The 22,781-nt window shown below is 34.5% G+C and overlaps 4 protein-coding genes across 5 annotated transcripts; 1 reads left to right on the top strand and 3 right to left on the bottom strand.

The window, feature by feature from the left end:
* Positions 1-1,053: 1,053 nt before the first annotated feature.
* LOC102591199 (F-box/LRR-repeat protein At5g02910-like) lies at positions 1,054-6,223 on the top strand. 2 transcript variants are annotated; one of them, XM_006363759.2, is made up of 4 exons: positions 1,054-1,289; positions 1,927-3,009; positions 4,849-5,016; positions 5,620-6,223. In XM_006363759.2, the coding sequence occupies exons 2-4, from the start codon at positions 1,972-1,974 to the stop codon at positions 5,992-5,994; spliced, it is 1,581 nt and encodes a 526-aa protein (XP_006363821.1). In that variant the 5' UTR covers positions 1,054-1,289; positions 1,927-1,971; the 3' UTR covers positions 5,995-6,223. The 2 variants fall into 2 exon arrangements, with proteins under 2 accessions (XP_006363821.1, XP_006363820.1); XM_006363758.2 differs by having other exon boundaries at positions 1,932-3,009.
* Positions 6,224-8,053: 1,830 nt separating this feature from the next.
* On the bottom strand, positions 8,054-9,021 carry LOC102591755 (50S ribosomal protein L7/L12-like). The gene has a single exon (XM_006363760.2). The coding sequence runs from the start codon at positions 8,878-8,880 to the stop codon at positions 8,380-8,382; it is 501 nt and encodes a 166-aa protein (XP_006363822.1). The 5' UTR covers positions 8,881-9,021; the 3' UTR covers positions 8,054-8,379.
* A 407-nt stretch (positions 9,022-9,428) lies between these two features.
* LOC102592656 (pentatricopeptide repeat-containing protein At5g67570, chloroplastic) lies at positions 9,429-15,139 on the bottom strand. Its single transcript, XM_006363763.2, has 9 exons — positions 14,463-15,139; positions 14,007-14,198; positions 13,752-13,833; positions 13,476-13,664; positions 13,219-13,332; positions 12,519-12,612; positions 12,254-12,411; positions 10,837-11,274; positions 9,429-10,463 (listed from the first exon to the last, which is right to left on the bottom strand). The coding sequence occupies exons 1-9, from the start codon at positions 15,023-15,025 to the stop codon at positions 9,699-9,701; spliced, it is 2,595 nt and encodes an 864-aa protein (XP_006363825.1). The 5' UTR covers positions 15,026-15,139; the 3' UTR covers positions 9,429-9,698.
* A 1,712-nt stretch (positions 15,140-16,851) lies between these two features.
* LOC102592088 (ADP-ribosylation factor-like protein 8A) lies at positions 16,852-20,964 on the bottom strand. The gene is made up of 6 exons (XM_006363761.2): positions 20,773-20,964; positions 18,475-18,556; positions 18,319-18,351; positions 18,090-18,211; positions 17,531-17,692; positions 16,852-17,180 (listed from the first exon to the last, which is right to left on the bottom strand). The coding sequence occupies exons 1-6, from the start codon at positions 20,808-20,810 to the stop codon at positions 17,063-17,065; spliced, it is 555 nt and encodes a 184-aa protein (XP_006363823.1). The 5' UTR covers positions 20,811-20,964; the 3' UTR covers positions 16,852-17,062.
* Between the last annotated feature and the right edge of the window lie 1,817 nt (positions 20,965-22,781).

Raw genomic sequence — 22,781 nt, forward strand, 5'->3', positions numbered from 1 at the left:
TAAATTAAATTAAATAACACCACATTTTTTTTTCCATATCTAATCTATTTGGACTAACTCAAATACCAGCTTTCTAATTTTTCATTCAACTAAATAAGAGTAAAAAAAAGAACTCATGTTCATTGCTAATTAATAACACTATAAAAAATGTTGAAACTCGATATACTTCGTTGGGTTGTCACTGATTTTCTTAAGAAAGAAAGTCGACGCACTTTTGTCGGTTATTTTTCACGCAAAAATACAGGGAAACTTTCAAAAAGAAATTGTTACTTTAAAAAAATAAATCAATGATCATCTGTCAATTTGAATATTTTACAATAACTAACGGATGAACGACGATTTTTAAAATGCAAAATTGCAGTTGAAGAGCATATATAGAAATAAGGAAATCATAAAATTAGTATTTTGTGTTTAAATGGTACATAAAAAAATAGAGTTGAAGAGTTAATCTTTTATTATTTTTTTGTCTTTCACTCTCTTAGAGAAAGTGTGATGCACATACTCTGCCACATCACATAGAAGTGCCAAAATGAAACATAAAAATTGGAGTTAAAGAGTTAAAATGGAACAAGGTTGAGTTGGAGTGTCAAAATGAAATTTAGGAACACGTTTAAGGGTCTGCATAGTGTTTGACCTTTATTTTTAGAAGCACTTTTTATAAATGACTTTTCAAAAAGATACTTTTGAAAAAGAAATTTTATTTGATTAATTCATTTGAAAAGTGTTTTTGTTAAGAAAATTGTGTTTGATTAATCTTTTTAAAAAGTGTTTTTGAGAATCAAATTACAAAATAAAAAAAAAGTATCAATGCATTTTTAATATTAAAATTGTTTTATAGTGAGTAATTATTTTAAATGTCTATTATAATTTTGTAATTAAATTTATTTTTATTAAATTAAAATATACTGATAGATATAAAAAAGATAAATTATTATTAATAAAATATTAACATAATAATTTAAATATCAAAGCAAAATAAATTTTAAAATCATTACATACAAATATTTTGGTCTGATAGTGTGTGTTTATTTTTTTTAAAAAGAATCAAAATTTTCTAACTTTTAGAAAAAACGGCTGCTTCTAGAGCACCTTGTTTTTTTCAAAGAAAATGGCAGGCTCTTAATAAGAGGGGTGCATTTGGCGGCAACAAAATGAACCAATTTGGGGAGGTCTCAATTCTCATCTCAAATTAATTTTGGGTTCTAGGGTTTCAAATTCGATTATTCACCATTGTCGACGAAACACGATGGGTTAACTTCTGTTGAGAGGCGATTTATTTGTTCTTCCTGGTACGACTCCGTTCATTCTTTACCCATATCATTTTATGTAAATAAATATCACTGTACTAGTATCTAGGCTTCTGCTACTTTTAAGTTTGAGTTAACTTCTTAGTTGACAGATTTGTGATCAATTCAGTCTTAGGGCATTCCATAGAGAAGAAAAATAGAATGGGTCAGTTAGATGTCACTGAAAAACTTAAAAAGAGCTCAAATTTTAGAGTAGTTGATTTGTAAAACCGAGATGCGAATCTAGTATTTCGAGAACATAGCGCACCACTAAAAAAAATGAATTAAGTGGTAATTGATGGATTCCTAGTACTCTAGGTAAATAACTCAACGTGAACCATTTAGGCTTCCCGTAGCATGGGTGTCATCCGATAATATTATACCAATTTTAAAAATATATATACATACCACGGGTTCACGGGCCCCATTTTAAGGCTATAAATTTGCCACTGGTCAAACCAATATAGATAGATAAATGATAAATGCACAGAGTAGGTACATGAGTAGTTTAGTATATAGGTCTCTCATTCTTGTAGTGAACTTTGAAAGGTTTAATATGTGCTATTTTTCAGAGCAGGAATCAAGGAGTGTCAGACTTTCGGCTAAGATCAAAAGTTATTAATATGTGCTCTTTTCTCAGCGCAGGTACAGTAGTTGTTTAGCATATAGGTCTCTCATTCTTGCAATGAACTTGGAAAGGAAATGTAGTGTGACAACCATGGGCGATCAAGACCAATCCCCTGGCAGTTCTGGTGATGATGGACATTCTAAAGGCCAGATTCTTGAAAACCTACCTCAGGAAAAAGTGAACATTGAGACGGAATGTGAAGAAACTGGCATTGATTGGATCAGTGAGCTACCTGACGCTCTTATTGTACAAATTCTTTCTCAAATGCCCATACAGGATGCCTTCAAAACATCTATTCTCTCTAAACGTTGGCAATACCCCTGGACTTCTATAGACAACCTTATTTTTGATAACAGGAATACCAATTGGTCCGATAGAGAGAATGTGATTAATAAGTTCATTTCCTTCACAGACAATGTACTACCTCTCCTTTGCTGCTCTAAAATTAAAAAGTTCTGTCTATATTTCCGATTTTGCCTTGTTGCTTCTTATAGTTCCAAAATTGACAAGTGGCTTGAAATTGCTTTAAAGAAAAAAGTGGAGGATCTTGACCTGGAAATATGGTATTATGATCAAAACCCCTATGTCTTGCCACAAGTTCTCTGCAACAACTCATCCATTGTAAAGTTTAATTGCGAGTTTTGCAGAATACCAGAAGAATGTGTACTAAATTGGACATCCCTGAAGAGTTTGACACTAACCTATTTGTTTCTTCGGGATGAACATGTTGAACAAATAGTAACAAATTGTCCTCAGTTGGAATCGTTGAAGCTATGTGAGTTTTGTGGTTTTCATCGCTTACATATAACTTCTCCAAAATGTAGGAGTCTGCAATTGATTGATCAAGCCCATCCTGATGGAGATTGGGGTCCATTTGGAGGTGATTGTTCCTTCGAAATAGTTGCCCCATATATTCAACATTTAAAGATTTCGGGGCATTTTGATAACGTGGAAATTAGACTTGGGGACCTTTCATCTTTAGTCCACGCTGATCTTACTTTCTCTGTTGATGTTGTATTTGACAAAACCGTGGCACTTCTCTTGGCAAGTGTACGTTGTGCTAATGAGCTAATGATCCCATGCTGGTTTATCGAGGTCAGTTTTCAGCCCAAAAAATCTCCAGTCTTTTTTTATGCTGAATATGAATATAAAATGTGCCTGCATTTAAAGTCAAATTATAATTAAGATAGACTGAACAAAGTCAGAATACCAAGGGGGAAAAAAAGACTGACACAGTAATAAAAAGAAAAAGGATCAATCTAGACAGCTCTGAATCTGCAGAAGAACTTAAACAATATAGAGAAAATTGAGAGCACGATGATGCAGGTGTAAAACTTGTCTCTGTAAGATGTATTGCTCTACAGTAAAACAGACATAAAAAGGTAAAATTGAAATAAGATAGAGCGTCTCCCTAATCTTGGAGCTGGATACCAAGGAAACACTTCTCTAGGCTAAAAGGCAAGTAATGGTAATAATCACTACATTAAGTAAAGCATAGAGTGACTAGTTGAAGAACATTCTTTGAATAAGGAGCTTTTTAGATGAGCCAAATGCACCCAAACAAATCAATAGCCAAATGGCCACTCGTTATTAGGATTGAGTGAGTGAGAAGGAGAAGGGCCACTTGCATATATAGGTACTCTTTTGGTGCATAAATGAGTAATCACTCGTCGTTGGTGTCAAATCCTCTGTTGTCATTGGCATAGGCCCCCACACTACTCAAATAAGTCCCTGATTTGCTTCGACTGAAAAGGTGGTTCATATCCTCTATGTGCCTCTCACATTATGAGCACCTACTACAGATGTTGACCCTCTTCTTTGGAAGTTCTCCTGGGTTAAACAAGCTCCTTAAGGCACCAGCCAGGTAAAGCAAAGCTCTTTAAGCATCCTACTTCCAGGGGAGCTTTGCTTTTCCAAATGCATTTCATAAGCAAAAATGTGCTACTGCCAGAAGATCTCCTAGATAGAGAATAATAGTCTTTGATCTTGACGTTACCTACTGTGTTTGCTTTCCACAAAAGAGATTCAGCTCTAGAAGATAAAGGGGGGCAGCTATGCAGCTTATTTAGAAGTGAGGACACGGTTAAATTCACAATCATTTTTGCTGCACCAGAGACCAAAAACACAGGCCTGTTCAGACCACATTTCTGAATTGTAGCATCTTGTGTTTGTGCAATACTGTAAATATATGGATACTGTATCTTCGGTGGTGTTTGGACTAGCCAAACATCCTCCCAGAACTTGTCTCCTTCCCATTTCCAACTTGAAGAGGTGATGGCAAAAAATAATTTTAGTGGACTCTAATATGCCTCCATATACCATAGGGACTGTTGCTGAACCTGTTTAGTTATCCAAGGGATCAGGCATGCATTTTTACCATAACGACACCTCCAAAGTGCCTTCTCTTCTTTACCACATCTTCATAACTACTTCTGCAGTGAGCTGTTGCTCTGCATCTTCAATTTCTCTACTCTTAAATTCTCCCTGCCTTCAAATTTGTGGTGACTGATTCCCATCTTACCAAGTTGAAGGTTCTGTGTTCTTTCTCTCTTGCATAAGCAATTCCTATGTAGTTTGTTTGTCCAACCTTTTTGTCACTGAAAACATGCAGTGGAGCAAACAGATAGGGTATATTGGATATTATTCTGAACTTAAAACAGCTTTGGTTGGATGTTATCATCACACAGTAGCTTTGTAACTGAATTCCTTGTTAACTATGTTTGTTTTCTAATATATTATAGAAGCTATTGGGAAGTTCTGATGCTAGAAAAAGATCAAATTAAGACCATAGTTTCAAACATTCTCTTGTCGGGTGAAGGGGTGTGAAGGGTGAAACTTTAACCCATGAGTTTGGGATGTTTTTAAGCCCTATAAAATTTGATATTGTGATACTTAATGTACTTACCTTCTACTCTGCTTCTCTCTCCCATTTAGATGATTTATGTGTCGGTGTTAGAAAAGAAGAAAGATGTTCCATTGCTGATGCTGAAGTGCAAACAGTTGACGATAAATTCTTGGATTTCAAGAAATGCCATTCTCGGCATAGGTGTTCTCTTAAAGTCAACTCCTTATCTGGAGAATTTGACGATACTTCATGAAGAGGTATGTTTTCAATTGATTCTTGCTTTGAGATACCTTTTATATTCTTTTTCACTCTTTAATTTTTTCCCTTGTGTTTGTTTCATTATCCTTTACATTTTCAGTATCACATTTTGAGGCATAATATAGCCTTGGATGTCAAGCTGTTTTATGTATAGCGCCATTTATTACTGAAATTGTTGCCCATCAGACCTACATTTTCTAATTTCTAAATATATGCGACCATAGTGTTACTGCACTGAAGACTCTTCTTCCTTTTACAATGAGTTATTAGCTTCTTGCTTTTGTTTGGCATAAAATATTACATTCAATCGTCTATTGATCTCCTACGACATCAATGGGAAGTCTTCAACATTTTAGTACTTTCCACTAAATTACTATCAGTGGTCTATCTCAATATTATACACCTTCTGACTAAAAAAGTATTTTCATCTGTTTGTCTATTGTTTGACTACTATGTTGCTTATATCTCGCTTCAGATTCTTTTGTGTTGTTCAGCAATTTCAGTACCATAAAATTCCATTCTAAAATCCAAACATTTACTTAAGTATCTTCTAGCTGTTACACTTACACTTAACCTGATTTGTGGTTCTTCTGTATCCGTAGGGAGATTTCTTTGTCTGGGATGAAGACTTGGAAGATGAAGAGTTTGATTGGTCAGGAGACAATTCCCTCTCCTTGCATGAAAACATATTCAAAGGCTCCTTACAGAATTTGAAGCATGTGGAAGTTACTTCAAACTGTTGTAGTTGTCAACACAAAGCTGACGCAACAGAGCGCCTTTCAGAATTTTTGAAGTCTTTGCTTGAGCATGCAAAAAATCTTGAGAAACTGGTAATAGCGCCATGGCACAATGGATGCAATATCTCTTCAGCCAATATCTCAAAAGTGTTTAAGAACTTGCTAGCTTTTCCAGGAGCTTCTAATATTGCAGTTGTTTCCTTAGGATCGGTCTCCGGTGTTGACTTTTCAGGGGAGTAGAAACTTTTATATTGACCTTGTTTGTTCTAATATTTTGTTCAACTACTTTTGGAACTCTTATATTTTTGTATGTCAGTGTAAAAAAATGTTGACCATCAAGTTATTGTGTAACTGAAAGAGGAGATGTAATCTGCTATAATTGATTAAAACTACTGTGGTAGTATTCAAAGTTGTTTTGCATTATCAATGTATAATATGCCGTATGTTCTATTTGATATTCTTTCCTTCATGAGAGTGTAATTTAATGTTTTGATTACATATTGATGCTACTACACATTTACTACCATTTATAAATTATTTTACTAGCTAAATATTTAATATATCATATCAAAATTTGTTGATCCTCCAATTTGTGTTTGCACCTCCAAAGTACAGGCTCCAACCATCGCACCTTTGGATACTGGGGTATGGAAATTTGTCAATGTTTACATAATGCACAAACTTTTTGTTCCCCCTTCATAAGAGTGTTGATATGAAATGATTACTTACTCTTCCTCTTAAAGTTGTTTATTCAGCATGCCATACAACAAATATGTTCAGTCCTAGACAATCAAGTAGGCTCATTCTTTGGTTTATAAAGATCTTGTAGTAGCCGAAGGTAGTCCGCTTGTTAGATTGAATTTCATCTTATATAACAACACAACCGGGGCCTTATTAATTTAGAGACTTTATCAATAGTATAAGTGGACCAAGTAGACATTAGTCTTGCTGGTTTGATCCTGTCCGGGAAGAAAATCGAACCGCATTTCCCAACAAATCAAGCAGAAATTAGAATGAGAGATGGCTCAAACGATCCCATGGATGAAGATTTAAATTCAAAAAATTACATCCTAAATTTTGCTACCGTATTGGGCCCTGAACCTCAAAAAATCTCTTATACTTTCTCTGTTGAGTTCCTGCATTGAATTCTACACCAACTGCAAGAAGTCCAAAACTTACAAAAGGGGCATATACAAATGACTGGGCAAAAATAGTTTGTCCTTTCACCTCAATTCTTGAAAGGATAGGGGGTAGGGGGGGGGGGTAGTGCACCAAGCATTAATCTGCTGATGGCATAAAATACTTTTATTTACAGAAGAAAAAAAAAACAAGAACCAGGCAATTTACTTTGAGTAGATACCAGTTAAATCAGTCACATAGTTCATAGATGACAAACACAGACTTGAACAAACACAAAGGTCATGGAAGAACTACTGTGCAAAAGATGCTGAACATATTTGAATGTAGATCCCAAAGAGTTTACATTCAAAGTGGCAACTTCTGTCCGAACATAGAAGGGATTATAGTTTCATTCAGCTTTACATGAAAACAGACATTGACAGATAGTGAATGCAAAAGAAATGGCTACAACTGAACTAGTACATCTGAGATACAAAGCAGGGTCATTCAGCTTAGCCTTAGATAAGCAATAATCAAAGAAGAATGATATGTCAAGAGATAAGTAACACTTAACAGTACCTAACATTTAAATTGGAGAGAAGCAAACTGATGGCCACCAAATGAAGAAAGGAGCAAAGAAACAAATTAAGAGAAACTAGTATAATTGCAGGTCACTGCAGTAGCAAAAAAGTTCAAGAAAAACATGCTAATTTTTTGGATTGCTGATCTATAAAGCCAAACATCTTTAGCCTTGTAAGATTTCAAATAATATGCTAGCAATTGAGAAATCATATGATGTAGGAGGTCATATATCAAGGCTGTCCACTTCAAATTTGGGTATTCATTTATACACATACAATTAGTTTCCAGCGGGAGCATGCTATACAAAATAAATGATCACCGTGTAACTACCTAAATTAATCAGTGGTAAAAAGTAAGAACCTTGAACCAATACAAGAGCAGAGAGGAAATGAATCTAGCAGGCCAAGATCAGTCAACACCACCAACATCATTGAGGTACTACAAATTCAACGAACTCTATGGAAGATTGCAAATAAACAAAGATAAGAGAAATGACATACATGTGGGTATTTCGTGCAGATTTTCCAATAGAGACTACAAATTAAGAGAAATGCTAAATACACTCATATCAAATGCTTACACATTATCACACAGCTAGTAAGCCATTTGTAAGTAAATCCATGTTAAAAGGGAGAAAAATGGATCTTGCAACCCAAGATAATCAACACCCGCAATCCCAGCAAGTTATTACAATTTCGATCTACTCTATAGCACAGCGCAACTGAGCTGACATAAAAGTTTATTGAAGCAGTAACCAGGAACTATAAACAGTAACGGGGCACATAAAAACGAGTAGCAAATCAATGTAGTAAAGTCCCTAGCAATGTGCAACCAAAATTCGTCAAAATGGAGTACAATTTCCATTTCTATTCCCCATAAAAATAACAATTTGCAGTATAAGAACATGAGGCAAAATTGGAAATTTCATTCTAGTACCGCTGTAGCACCTATTGCCTTGAGCTTTTCTATAATGGCATTAGCTTCATCTTTCGTTACTCCCTTTTTCACCACTGCTGGCGCTTTTTCTACCAACTCCTTAGCTTCCTTTAAACCCAAATCAGTAAAAGACCTAATTTCCTTAATCACCTTAATCTTGGCCGCCGCATCAAACTTGTCAAGCTTTACATCAAAGATAGTTTTTTCTTCCACCTTTGTATCCGCAGCCGCTGCACCACGGCCAGAAGAAGAAGATCCAGAACCCAAACCTGAAACAGCGGGCCCATATCGATTAAGACCCATTTTGTGCCGGAATAGGATAGAGTAGTCATGTTTTTCGAGCTTATTCAGGTCCAGAAGTTGGTCGGCGATCCGCTCCAACTTCTGGGTTCGGGTTTCTGTAGCTGTGCATAGAGTGTAAGCTATTGATGGGGCACGGATCCGGGAAAAGAGTCTTGTCAATGAGATTTTCGAAACTAGAGATGCCATTTTCAGTAATTGCAGAGACTTTGTATTAGGGTTTTAGAGAAGTGGGAAGAAGGTGAAAGCAGAAGGGGACTGAAAACAAAATGGCGTCGTTTTGTATGTCAGACAGTGTCGAGTTGGCTAGTTGAAGAGTACTTCAGATTTCTAAAATGTTTTGAAGTATTAATATTTTTATTTTTACGTTTATTAATTCTTAAATACTATAATACATACTAATTAAAAAAGACTTCTTAGTTTGATACACGAGATAAAAGTGGATATCTCAAAATTAAGTATATCCTATTAAATTTGAAATTATTTTATCCTATCATCCAAATGAGATAAATTAATTCAAGAACTATAATTCCAAGTATTTGTATTATGTTTCATGTTTTTTTTTTCTTTTGTAAAAGAAATTGAGATAGAAGATTACAACGTGAAAATCAAATCCTCACCAAGTAATCAACCAAACTAGGAAGATTCTCTCATATTATGATTCATTTCTAATCGCGAGTCTTAATTTATTTATTTTTACTTTTATTGATACATTGTACCCAAAAACAATTGGCTAGTGGAAAAGAAAATAATAAGTAACAGAACTACTTTCATTTTAACATTATTTTCCAAGTTTCTTCCGCTTTTGTTTTCCCTAACATCCTAAATTTGAGAAGAATGAGTAAATTAATTGTTACTATATAATATCACACCACATGTCATATGCTTCAACTATCTCAGTGCTATAATTCTCTATTTTTACCAGGTTGAATCTCCGGCATCATTTCATCGCTTTTTGCAAAGGAGGCTTGTCATCGTAAGGAAGGAGCAATTTCTGTGAAGGAAATTCACATCTGGCCTAATTGAAAGTTGAAGAATGTAGCATCTTTTTTCCTCATATCCTCCCACGTCTTCAATATTTCATACGCTGAGGGAACCTTGGTTTCACTAAAGTTGTCATCTTCATCACTAGACATCCCGAGTTCTAACTGATCGATATCATCCAAGTAATCAGATTGGTCATCAAAAGTTAATTCGTCATCAGAAAGCTCAAAGATTGTGTTCGTCCCAGCTCTCATATCTTCTCTGTGACTCAAGTGTGACATATCCGAAACTAACTCCCTGTCAGCACCTTTTTCTCTCTCATCGTAGGCTTCATCAACTTGAACATGCTGAAGGGGTAATTCTGCATTAGCTGGAGCATTGCATCTATATGGACTTCCATCCTTGTCAGCTGCCAAAGCGCTGGCATCTGTTAATTTAGCAGGTTCATTGATTATAAGCATACTTGACGTGCAAGATCCACAAACAGATTCCAATGCCCTGCACAAGTTTACAATGGTCGTGTCTGATCCCAAACTCTGCCTGCATATCACATCCAATAATCCTCTCAAACTAGAATGGCTAAGTCTTTCATTGTTGCTGTTGAATAGGTCAATCCACTCTTGTTTACTGACTTGAAATGGAACATGAACCATTAATTTAATTAGAGCAAGGGCTCTTTCATGATCATGTTGACATGTAGCTTGACATAGAATCTCAAAGAAGAATGATGGATGAGGTATTTGACCAACTTCCAGAATTGCATCAAAGGCATGCTCTAGCAAATGCACCTGCATCAACAACGAAAGCAGCTTATAAAAGGAAATGTTGAATACAAACAAACAGGATCTGAGTTTAACCTAGTTCCAACAACTGATTTTTATAACTCCAAAACAGAGACTCATCTGGACACACAATCCAACTTATTATAAGTTAATAACTAAATCCACAATTTTAGAAGTATTTTATCTTTCTTCCACTCAATTGCAAGTAAATAATTGAAATGAGTTGAATCAACCTACAGTCCTACACATTTTGACCAGGAAGACATCATGCTTTAGTTTTCTTTCTATATGGAACAAGGGTGTTAGTCTACTATTCGCTTGTCAAAAAGATATCATCAAATGCAGGTCCTGATAAAGAAGCCAGTTTTTCAACTTTTACCTTCCCAGCTTTTGATGCTTCCACCAAGAGGTACGCATGTCTGCTTTGATCAAGCAGATACCCAGCTAAAGCCATCTCCTTGTACACATACTCAAAGTATTCCCACTGGAGAGAGAAAGCAGAGGATTCAAGCATCGAGGTGTATGTGTATGCATCTGGCCTACGGGCAGAGCTAAAATCATCCTGGCTAAGTTGAGGACCAGAACTCTCTGTCTTAGCCCACTCAAATAATTCCTTAGCTTTATAGAACATATCGTTCTTGCCATAAACCTTCAACATGGCATTTATGATTCCTATGTCAGGTTCGCAGTGCTTTTTACTGTGTTCATATATACATATACAACCATCAATATGTCCACCGTCCATGGATGATAAAATCATGCCAGTAAAGGTAACTGCCAAAGGTCTTGTGCGACGTAGCATCTTCAGCTTCTCAATCTGCAGTAAGAGTGGAATGACTAGCATTGAGTTTGTGCATCAAAAGATCAGCAGAAGATGAACCATGCAGACACATTTACACAGAGAGGAGAGAAGTCTCGAAAATCAGCAGATACAGTGTATGTTATGCCACCTTTTCAATGAGAGTGAGAGAGAGCATAAATAACACAGCAGAAGATGCATACTTGAAGGCAACAAAATTTTGAGGCATGTAATGACTAAAGATCGAAGGTTAAAAAATAAAATGGAAGGAACCAATGCATGAGTACACAATGAATTACTCTACAAGTACTATAACCAACAATTCCTTTTTAAAGCTTATCATGATAACAGGTTCAAGCCCCACACCATGCAAAGCGAAGCCTGGTATTTAAGTGGAGAGGGGTAGAGGGGCGGGCCCATTATCCACCGAGTTTAGAAAGCTGTGATTGGTCCAAAGGGCGGGTCACAGATGGATTTCTCGGTTATCAAAAAAAAATGGTAACAGTCTTGGCTACAAAGGCAAGGGCCAAAAATAGCTACATTCCTCAATCAACGGGCTTGAAGAACTACCAAGAATCAAGCTTAAGAGAGGATGCATGAAATTTCTAGAATGAACTTGTTGCTGGATTTCAATTAGAATCCAACATCTGCCAGAATAAGTATCGTCTAAAACTCAATAAATTTGCCTTATTTTAAATGCACTATGACAGTCTTTATAACTTAGCCTGAAAAAAGTGATCTACTACATGCAAACTTTTTGTCCTCCAAAAATAAATAAATGCGCTAATTAATTTTTTTAAAAGAAATTATCTAATCCACTAGTGTACATTAACCGATAGAAATGACAAAAGAACTTTTTTATGCAAGAAACATAGGAACTGACTTCTAAGAAAGTCCAAATAATTATCTATATAACTTCAGCTTCACTAGCGCAAGGAAGTCGGGGTTATAAAAACCATCAAAAAGAAAACAGATAAAGAGAAAAGGGTACCCTCACCTCCAAGAATGCTTCTTTCCACATTCCATGGTAGCAAAGACAGCAAGCCAGCTCATAATACACTGAGGCACTTCCAACAACTCCTCTTTGTTCCATTTCCCTCACCGCTTGAATGGCTTCATTGACTCTCCCCTCTTCCCAGAAAGATTTTACAAGAACTAAAAGGAGGCCACAATAAGTCGGTAAGTTAAAAAAAAATTGAGTGCTCTTTTTTCTTCTTTTTCTTTTCATTGGAGGTTGGGGAAGAGAAAAGAAACCATCTTACCTTTATAACTAAGAGCTTTTAGGGCTTCCCCACTTCTCTTCATCTTTCCAAAAAACTCATGGACAAGTTCATATTTTCCAGATTGCAACATTACCTTTCAATAAAATTGCAGCACGCTTGTAACACTTGCAATGCTACTATAACTACTTAGAAATAAATAACAATCATGATATGGTAAATACCACGCTCCAATAAGTAACTACTAAAAATCCTCACTGAATGGTTGTTTGGTGATGCTAGTCGAAAATCTTCTGTGTCAGCAAGTCACACAATGATTCAGTGATTGTTGTTTATTTATTTTCTTGCGAGCAATTCCTTTTCTTTGTTTTTTGTTTTTCAAAAAAAGGAATGGCAGTTGGTAAATGAGCATTTCCTTTTAAAATACTAACAAGACAAATCATCTGAAAGTGTTCTCTAACTTGTTCACGTAACAGTAATCAATGTGCAATTCACAATGCTGTTCGCGATTTCCTAGAATTACTCTTATCTGAACCATGGATTAGAAGGAACACACACACGTTCTAAGCAGAAGGCAAAACAGTTACTAATAGTGATTGCTCCTTACAGGTATCAAAAGTATGAATTGCCTCCAGATATTATAAATGATTATTTTGATTTCATAGGCTCTTTACAGTTAAAAAAGGGAGTCAGGGACAACCTAAACGTCATTAAACGAAAAAGGAAAAAAGGTATGAACTACCTCCATTGCGAGTCCATAGCTTGGCCCATTTGGCTTAAGACCATTATTTCTCAACTGCTCAAAAACCCAGAACACTCCCTTCCACTGGCGGGATTGTACACAAGCATTTAAAACCTGGAAACCATTTAGGTAAAGACCAATGAAGTCACAAATATGCAGATTATCAAACATACAAAAGAAATTGGCACCCAGAAGTAAAAACACTACTTTTTATCAGAAAAGAAAAAAAGACAACAGAAAGGACAACAATTACTTACAGCATTATATACCACAAGATCCGGTTGAAGAACAGGGTCCCAATTCTTCCTCCGCATGTACTTTAATTTTTTGGGTTTTTGCTTCATGCAGTCAATGATGTTGATCAACTCTTTGAGCAAACCAGCTTGGCCAAGTGTAACAGCCAGGCTATGGTAGGCTGCTATATCAGGGTAAATATGGGCATCCCCCTAAACATCACAAAGTGTCAGGCTCTCTCCAACCACGTCATATGAGTATATTCAAGAAGAAGCCGACATATAAGAGTTAGGAAATACTCTCATCAAATTGAACACTTGAAGAGCTTCATGGGGCCTTCTTGCTTTCCCCAGAACTGCTAACAGTTTTGTGTACACGAACCTAGATAAAGCAAAGACTATAGTTTCTCCTTTTTCAAGAATTCGGAAGCAATTAATATATATGATAGATTAACTACTGACAATACTATAGCTCTGAAACAAAATCATCATAGTTACTTGCATAAATGAAATAACATTTGGTTAATTGCTGATAAAACATTAAAACATATGTACCTGCTTTTGCTGCGTCTATGTTCCTTAGAAGTGTAAACCCAGTGTACAACAGACAAGGCGTGTTTCCACTGTCCCTTTTCACCAAGCCCTTGCACTAACCTCAGCATTTGCTCCTCAGTATACTGCAATCCAGAGTGTTTCATCAACTTAGAAAACTTATAATCCTTCACACCAAGTTCTGTCTCACTCAATCTACAACAAGAATGCAGAAAATTATCAGCTTCAATTCTTCAACCTACAGTGAACATGCAGAATTCACACACTTACTCAATAGTACTACAACAACAACAATTACAACTTAATGCCAAATTAATACAGTCGGATATAACTGCCACACCTATCAATACCAGGAGCCTCAATCTCAGACTAGTTGGACACAAGTCAGGTATATTTGCACAACTATTGGTACTACAACAATAACAAGGCCTCAATTCCAAATTAGCTGGGGTTACATACCTATCAATGATAAACCGAATGGTCTCAGCTTCGCCTCTACGACGTTGTCTGTAATCCCAGTTAGCCCTTTCGTTATCGAACCATCCTTGCTTGATTTCAACATCATTATCCAAAAGCCATGAAAATTTATCTCTTTCACTCTCAATTATATCACTGAGCTCCCACAGATGCTCAGAATTCAATTTATCACCAGAATACACCTTACTCTCACTGGAAAGCTCTTGCAATTTGAGTTTCTCAATCTTCTCCCAAGGCCTTCCCACCATTCTTTCATCATTTTTGGCCTTCACCTCTTTCTTGAAGCTTTTGTACTCTGATTTAACGGCTTGGAAATATGATTCTTCGGCAAGGGCTTGTTTTTGGGTATCTGTGAGTGGTGGGGGTTCTTTAGCGGCTTTTTTTGTGAGGCGTCTGTTGAATTTTTGAAGTTCCTTTATGCGGAGAGTGTGGATAATTTTCGGAGTTGGGTCGACGCCTTTTTGCAGGAGGTTTTGCTTTAACTTTCCGACGTCTATTGCCGGTAACGGAGAGGGAATACGTGGAGGTCCGGTGGAGGCTTCCATGGATATGGAGGAATGAGAAGTGAAGTGAAATTTGCAGAAGCAATTACAATTTACAGGTTGGTCTTCCCCGCTCTTTGCTGATAAGACTACCAGCAATGATTTTATTTGATTTGAGCAAAGATTTTCTTTTTTAAAATATTAAATATTATTACTACGAAATTTTTTATTATAGTACTAGTTGTGTGAGGGGATTATTTTATTGCTATTGTATTTTTATTTGTGGGACCCATGCTTTATTTTCCTTTTTTGCCTTTTATTTCTCTTTCCTACTCTCTCTCTGTTTCCTCATTTTTTCTAGATTTTTTGTTTTAAGTTCTATTTGGAAATCAATTTAATTACTACTTTAGTTTATTTTGATGAAAATAATAATTATTTTTTTACTTATTTGTTTTAATAGAAAATGTTTTTCAAATTATAATTTTTATTATTCTATAATTAAAGGCTATGAGCATAAAAATATTCAAGTTAATTCTTTGGATGGTCACTTATACCATAAAATTGACTACTAAAATTATTTTTGTTTCTTTTCGTCCCAATTTTCATTTATAGTACTTTAAAAATTTTGCCTTCATATTTCATTGTTTTTTTAAATTCTATTTTTAGGACCCATTTAAACATAAATATTTATAAAATAATTTTCACTTTATTTGGAAATTGATTTTCAACCATGAAAATTTGGAACACTGCCTTTTTTTTAAAGATATATTTTTAATTTGGAAATATATTGGTATAATGTGTTTTTTCAACTTACTTTTCACTTTTGAAATGTTATTTAAGTTTAATGTGAACATAATTTTGAATATTTTTTTGTAAAAATAAAACATAATTCTATTTTCAACTCTAATATATATATAGTCAAACACCTAATAATAATAAAAACAATAATCATAATCATGCTTTCTATGTCGATAACTTCTAAATATTTAATGTGTAATATAAATTTGTATTAGAAATTTATTTACTAAACTAGTTTTATTAATTATATTTTTAAATTTTATTATTAATATATTATGTAATTATTTAATGATAAAAATAATAATTTTAAAAAGTATTTTCTGTTAAATTAAATAAGTAAAAAAATAATTATTTTTCACTATATACACGGATGGAGTAATTAAATTTGTTTTAAATTAGATTTAGAGAAAACTAAAAAAAGAGAAAATTAAGAAAGAGAAACAAAGGCCAAGAAGAAAAATATAGCATGGGTCCCATGCTTTATAATATAATATTAATAAAATAATCCCCTCTGTACCTTATATATGATATAAGTGATAACACTATTGCCTAAAACAATTCATTTGTGGGACTATTAAATTTTTTAATAAAAATAAAATATGCATCTTAATATTAAATTACAATAAAATAACTTTTTTTTTTGAAATGGACTGAAAAAGTGTCATACAAAATAGAACAGAGCATAGTATTGCTTTGAAACAATTTTTTGAGTGTTAAATGTCTAAATGTTGATTTGAGAAGTAATATGAAGTTATGAACTTGACAGCATAAATAGTTGGAAAAAAGAAGTAATTATCTCACACTCGGTGGAAATGTTTTTCTTAAACAATATTTTCTGACAATTAAATACTAACTAACAGATCATATATTTTTATTTAATAAAATACTCACAAATATTATTTTTTTAAAAATAGAAATTTTAAAGGCTTTAAGTTAAAAGAGGTATTGACAATCATTTGGTGTTCAATCAAAGAATACACAAAATTGGCATTATTAACTGGGGCTTCCATATAACAGAAATATTATGATAGCTTAGGTTATCTTCTAATAAATATAAAACTTAAAAGATCCGTTTCCTTCCCACAAACTCGTGCAGCAGATCAGTAAACACTATATTGCAAACATAATTAGAGTGAGTTGAGACGAAAAATGGCAAGAAATAAACATGTAACGACTCACTCAAGAGACAAAATAATTTAATTTACAGTACAAGAGAACTCTGGAGAAACCAGCAGAAAAAACCAATAGCCTCGCAAATTTATCATACAAATCAGCACCACTACAAAAAAGTTTTAGTCATCTTTAGCTCTTTGATTTCGAGTGCTTAACAAGCCAATCAATGACTGAGTCAATGTTGGTGGAATTCTTGCAGGAGATCATATAGCAGCACACTTCTCTATCAGTAATTGATTTCAATCCCCTGCAAAAAAACATAATGTTCTTTAAGATAAGACCACATAGATATAATTAATGTTATGCGATCAGAGTTTTAAGAAATAGGAGGAATAGCAGGAGGGATGATAAGGTTAAGATCCAATCTTCTCTGCGGCAGCCGGCAAAGATATGAGAAGGACATGCAGAGGTATTTGCATTCCTTCCAAAAGCTTTTTATACCAAGTGAAAGAAGAAAATTTATTTTCCTTCCTTCCCAGTTTTATGGAATTGGACCAAAAGTGAATGATTAAACTTTTACCTCCCTTCCACTAACCAACCATACTGTAAACTAAGGCCAAAAAGTCACCAATCACTAGCGTAATATTCTGCACTTACATCTGGTCAGTCAAAGCCTGTTTGGACAGGGAATCAGGCTTGTCAATCTTGTTTCCCAGCACCAGCAATGGAATACCACTCAGAGATGGCTTGCTCAGCAGGTCATGGAGTTCACTACTTGATATGCTGAGGTTATCAGGATCAGCAGCATCAACAACATAACTGCAGGGAAGGACATTTAAAGAATCCAGAAACCAAATTAGCTCAAGGCTATAGTATAAGAATTCATGCATATGAAGTTACAGTTGAGGTCCTTGAAATTTGTTAAAACTCTCAAGGGAGCAACTAATTTAGCATCATTCCTTTAAATACACATAAGATCAAGATCAAGGAATTCCACCTATCGAAGGCATAAAAATATAAATCTGACAAGCACCAGAGAGGACAGCTTGATCAGGCAAACCATGAGATTCAATAAAACTGTTCATTAATAAACCGTGGAGAAAATTCATCTCAATTCGTAATATGTGTTATCTTCTAAATGAGTGTATAAATGGATTCATCTACATCTATCTGTAAAAGCAAATAGAATCATATAAGCTGGAGAGGAGATGCTTACACTATAGCAGAAACAGCACGACAGTATCTCTCCCACATACTGCGGAATCTGGGTTGACCTCCAAGGTCCCACAATTTTATTGTGACATTTCCTTTAGTCACTTTGCGCATGTTAAATCCCACCTGAATACCAAAATTTCCGTAAAATTATAGAAGATCACTTAAAAGTATTTAGCAGAGTTGGCCAAAAAGTAAAAACTAGTATGGGATCCTTTAGGATGAAAACTTACAGTTGGTATCATGTCTTCACTGTATCCACCAGTCTAAGAATAAGAAGAGAGAAACAAATCCATTAAGGTGTCAGATTCCATCAGTTATATGGAAGCAAAGCAAGTGAAACAATAATGATGAGCTGGCACTAGAAGGTTAACAAGGAATTTACTTACAGCAATAACATTTACAAGAGATGTTTTTCCCGCATTTTGCAATCCTATCAATGAAAGCTCCATTTCCTGCTTAAAGAAGAGGCTGGAACAAGCAAGTTTTGACATGAGGAATCATTTAATAAGAGCCAAAGGAAACATAGTGATCAGCACAAGTGCATTTAAAATATTGAAATTCTGACATGCTTTATACTTTTAAGTCCACCTCAGAAAGAAGATGACAATAAGTTTCAACAGTCAAGTTCCAAACTTTGAAGTAATAATGAGACGCAACACCATCATTGAAAGACCTTACACTAAAAGCAACTACAAGATCTAAAGTGCTCAAGCATGGTGTGATGACACAAGACTGAATAACGGATGGTGACTTCTTAAAATCTGTCAAATATAAGTTATTTTAGGTTGTCATTTCTGGAACCACCCCAGTTGAACCTCAGGAAAAAGTTTTATATGATGGAAGGTCAAGGGGAAGCATCAATTGTTTCACTTTCATCAGTCAGTGTCTAGTCCTTTCAAAAATATGAAAAGGCGTTCCAACCACATATACAGACTTGATGTTTCTGATAAGAGGTGGTCAATCATTGACCAGGCAAAGAGTCTGTCTACAGCAATGACTCCGATGGAACACAAATCATTTTGCAAGAAACATAGAAAAGTCAAAAGCTACAAGAATTTCAAGGATTTAGGTGGAAAATGCAATAAGAGCTAAAGAAGGGAAATGGTCCAGCCAAATCTGGAAAGTAAATAAACCAAAAGGATACAATGACAAAAGGAATAAGTTATCAAGACCATCTCATGAACAAAGAGAGAAAAATAATAAGAGACCATATAAGGGAAAGAAACAACATTTCAGCTGGCACAGGATCCTTAGAAGGAAAGACATGAAATCCATTCTTATAGCTAGCACAAGATTTACAATCAGTACAACATGAATTGAAACATAGGTCCTCGGCAGGCGGGAACAAAAAGAGAAAGACAAAGATAGAAAGGTTCGGCCCCAGTTGGTCTCGTCTATGGATTTTCTTTCCCTATCCTATTGTCGAGACGAATGTGGCCATACCCAGAGGCCTATCACATCAGCAAGATGACTTTCTAGTCAGATCCTTCCTGTGCGTGTGGACAGGGGCAGAGCTAAGAGGGGGTTTGGATGAACCGAGTAGCTTTCCCGTAGATCTTGTATTTGTATTAGAAAATTATATATATATATATATATATATATTTGTGTAATATGTATATTAACTTTTGAATCCCTAACAAACTGATTGACGGCTCAATGGTAAGGAATGGGTTGTGGAAATGCCTTCCACGCTAGAGTTGTCGGTTCGAACCCCACTATCAACAAAAGTTCATTTTTTTTAGAGTTGTGGGTTCGAACCCCACTATCAACAAAGTTTATCCTAAAATGCTCAGTTGTACTGAAAGATAGAACAGATTTTTGTCGTTTCAAACTAGAAAATCTCCTTACACTACCTAAAAGAAACAATCTTTTAATGTCCGTTGTCGTGTTGTTGGGAAGTGTAGTAGTGAAGTACAATAGAGGTTGAATGACCAGAAACTTCCACCCCATAACTCTTTCAGAAGTGACCAAATGGGACGAGATAAGAGGAACGCTGGATAGAGTTGGAAAAAAGAAGTCTTTCTGTAGACAGTCCAACATCTGGTAGCCTAAAAACCCAAAACCTTGTTATGCCCACATCTGATAAACAGACTGAATGTTTTCTGCCATTGATTTCCCATTCCAATTTCTTTTCCACCATATGAAAGTCAGTAATAGAAATTTGTAAGATATGTGGGACTACGATGACCACTATTACCCAAGTTTCATGATAAAATTCAGACCCGCAGTACTGCCCCAACCAATCAAAGACTTAGAAGATGCAAAAATAACATCTTTTTATTCCAAATTCCAGAAATCTCAAACAAAAGAAATAAGAAGACACAGGAACCAGAGTCATTAATCAACCGTTCAACAGACCACCCAAAAACGAAAAAAAATAAAATGAAGATAGATCGTACACCACATGACAAATTAACCAATCCATAAGCCAACAACGGCATATCAACATCTCCGTGTGTAATTAACCAATTGACAGGCCACAAAATCCTCAATAATTGGCACATTATGACAAAGAGGATGCATAATAGAAAAATTCATCAACTATGCCTCAATCTCAATTTAATTCATATAGGTTATATGGATCCTATTTAACTTCATAATTTTTTTCGTCTTTTATCCAAGCCTTCACCAATTATACTTTGCAAAGTTCATAATAACAAAAAAAGAAAAGAAAAAAGATATACCTTCGAAGCCAATTGAGAAAAGCTTCCCAGATACCCATGGCTGATGCGAAGAATCGTAAAAGAGAGAGATCTGAATAAGAATATCAGTATGAAGAAGAAAGATCCCTCTCAAACATAACACAATAAATACCTTTTTCCCTTTCCCTCTGTATTTGTGTATCCTATATGCGTACAAAATGGTGAAAACCAAATCATATGAGATATGGGAATAAATTATTGCGCTACAACTCAATTTTAGCCCTAGAAACTACATGAATTTACTAAACAGCCATTGGTGTGAGCAGATATATATGAGTACGTGGACCAATCAAACTGATCTCATAAAGTAGCCAATAAGGGAATAATGTGTTACGCGCGAAGAGGATGTGCGTGATGTACACGCACAGTGAAAGTTCAAATCCATTGGCGGAGGGGCGGTGCTAGATGGATGATTATTGGACGGCGGGCGGCCCCCACGGGATCTTTTATTCGTGGACGCATGTTCAGCCTAAACTCTAGGGTCAACATGCCCAATTTTTTCGATTACTTAGAGCATGTTTGGCTAGTAGTATTTTATTTTATTTTAGAAAAAATCACTTTTTTGCAAAAAATAAATTGTTAAGCAAATTTTTAAAATTGCTTTATAAAAAAAATAGAAGCAGGAAATTATTATTTTTAAGACTAAAAAATCATTTTTGTATATACATATTTATCAATATATCCCTTATTGATTAATAAACATATCTCATAAGTTTGGTTAATTTTCATTCAAGAATTTTATTTTTTACTTTTATATAGTAAAATTTATTTTATTTGTGTTTTATATTATTATTTATATTTTATATTGTATATATCATTCAGAATTAGAAATAAATGTAACAACAATATTTTAGCATGATTAAAAAAAGAGAGAAAAATTAACAATTAAAGTTTTAGACCCTCCCAAAAAGTAACAAATAACAAAATTTTATTTTCTTAATTTATGTATTATTTTATTTTAATATGATTTTTTTTTAAACTTTAGAGTACTTAACAAAAAAAAAAGGATAATAGCTAAGATTGAATCCAAGAGAATAGGTAACAAATAACAAAAAGATTCTTCTATTCAATATATTTCAACAATATTTATCTATGTATAATATTGATTGAAATTTGAATATGCACATTTTAATTAATTAAATTAAAAATGTAATTAAAGTTTTTGTATTAGGTGTTTAAAATAGTTTCTCTCTATAAAATAATCTTAATATCAAAAACACATTGATGCTTGTCCTTTTTCGCAATTTGACTATCAAAAGCTCTTTCTTTTAAAAAAGGGAAAAGGGTCAAATATATCACTGTATTATTGGAAATAATTTAAATATACCCTTCGTTATATTTTCGGGCTAAATATACCTCTTTCGTTATATTTTCGGGCTAAATATACCCCTCATATCATACTTTGGTACTAATTTATGCTTATATCTAACTGAGGGACACGTGAACGACTAAGATTAAAAGAATTCATTCAATTTTAAATAGACCAAATTGTGATGCAACCCACCCGCCCTAATAACATAACCCAATCTAATTAATTATATTGACCACCCAATTCAATCTTTAAAAAGAATAACAGAACATTGAAGAAAACTTCTTTGTTTAATGGGAAATTGCAAAACATTAAAGTGATTTTTAGCTAGCCATTAATTTGATGGTTAATCGATTGTTAGGAGTGTCAAGTGAATCAGACGTGAATGAGGTGGTAGATTTTGTGGATGGATGCCTCTCCGTTCCAATCAATATGCCTGGTTTCGCTTACCATAGACAAGAGAGAAACCACTTTTCATTGCAAATTTGATTCACGAGTTAATATAAGATTCAGTAAGGAACACATTAGTTGGCAGCTATCTTATTAATGAAGTTAACCAAGCTTTTGGTTTGCAGTATTTCGTTTTCTATCATCATTAGGAAATGAGATTTTAGAGCTTAATAAATGAGACAAACTGGGAAAGAAGGATGTGTTAACAACAGTATACCACAGAGAGAACTTC

Source organism: Solanum tuberosum, unplaced genomic scaffold (assembly GCF_000226075.1).
Source record: "Solanum tuberosum cultivar DM 1-3 516 R44 unplaced genomic scaffold, SolTub_3.0 scf00441, whole genome shotgun sequence".
Lineage (NCBI taxonomy): Eukaryota > Viridiplantae > Streptophyta > Magnoliopsida > Solanales > Solanaceae > Solanum > Solanum tuberosum.

Coding starts and splice junctions, on each gene's coding strand:
- LOC102591199 (XM_006363759.2), top strand. CDS start 1,972: ATGAACTTGGAAAGGAAATGTAGTGTGACAACCATGGGCGATCAAGAC. Junction 3,010..4,848: donor TCCCATGCTGGTTTATCGAG/GTCAGTTTTCAG, acceptor TCTCCCATTTAG/ATGATTTATGTGTCGGTGTT. Junction 5,017..5,619: donor TGACGATACTTCATGAAGAG/GTATGTTTTCAA, acceptor CTGTATCCGTAG/GGAGATTTCTTTGTCTGGGA.
- LOC102591755 (XM_006363760.2), bottom strand. CDS start 8,880: ATGGCATCTCTAGTTTCGAAAATCTCATTGACAAGACTCTTTTCCCGG.
- LOC102592656 (XM_006363763.2), bottom strand. CDS start 15,025: ATGGAAGCCTCCACCGGACCTCCACGTATTCCCTCTCCGTTACCGGCA. Junction 13,665..13,751: donor AAGTGTTCAATTTGATGAGA/GTATTTCCTAAC, acceptor TGTGATGTTTAG/GGGGATGCCCATATTTACCC. Junction 11,275..12,253: donor GGAAAGAAGCATTCTTGGAG/GTGAGGGTACCC, acceptor CTCTTACTGCAG/ATTGAGAAGCTGAAGATGCT.
- LOC102592088 (XM_006363761.2), bottom strand. CDS start 20,810: ATGGGTATCTGGGAAGCTTTTCTCAATTGGCTTCGAAG. Junction 18,557..20,772: donor TTTCTCAATTGGCTTCGAAG/GTATATCTTTTT, acceptor TGCTTGTTCCAG/CCTCTTCTTTAAGCAGGAAA. Junction 17,693..18,089: donor CGTGCTGTTTCTGCTATAGT/GTAAGCATCTCC, acceptor CCTTCCCTGCAG/TTATGTTGTTGATGCTGCTG.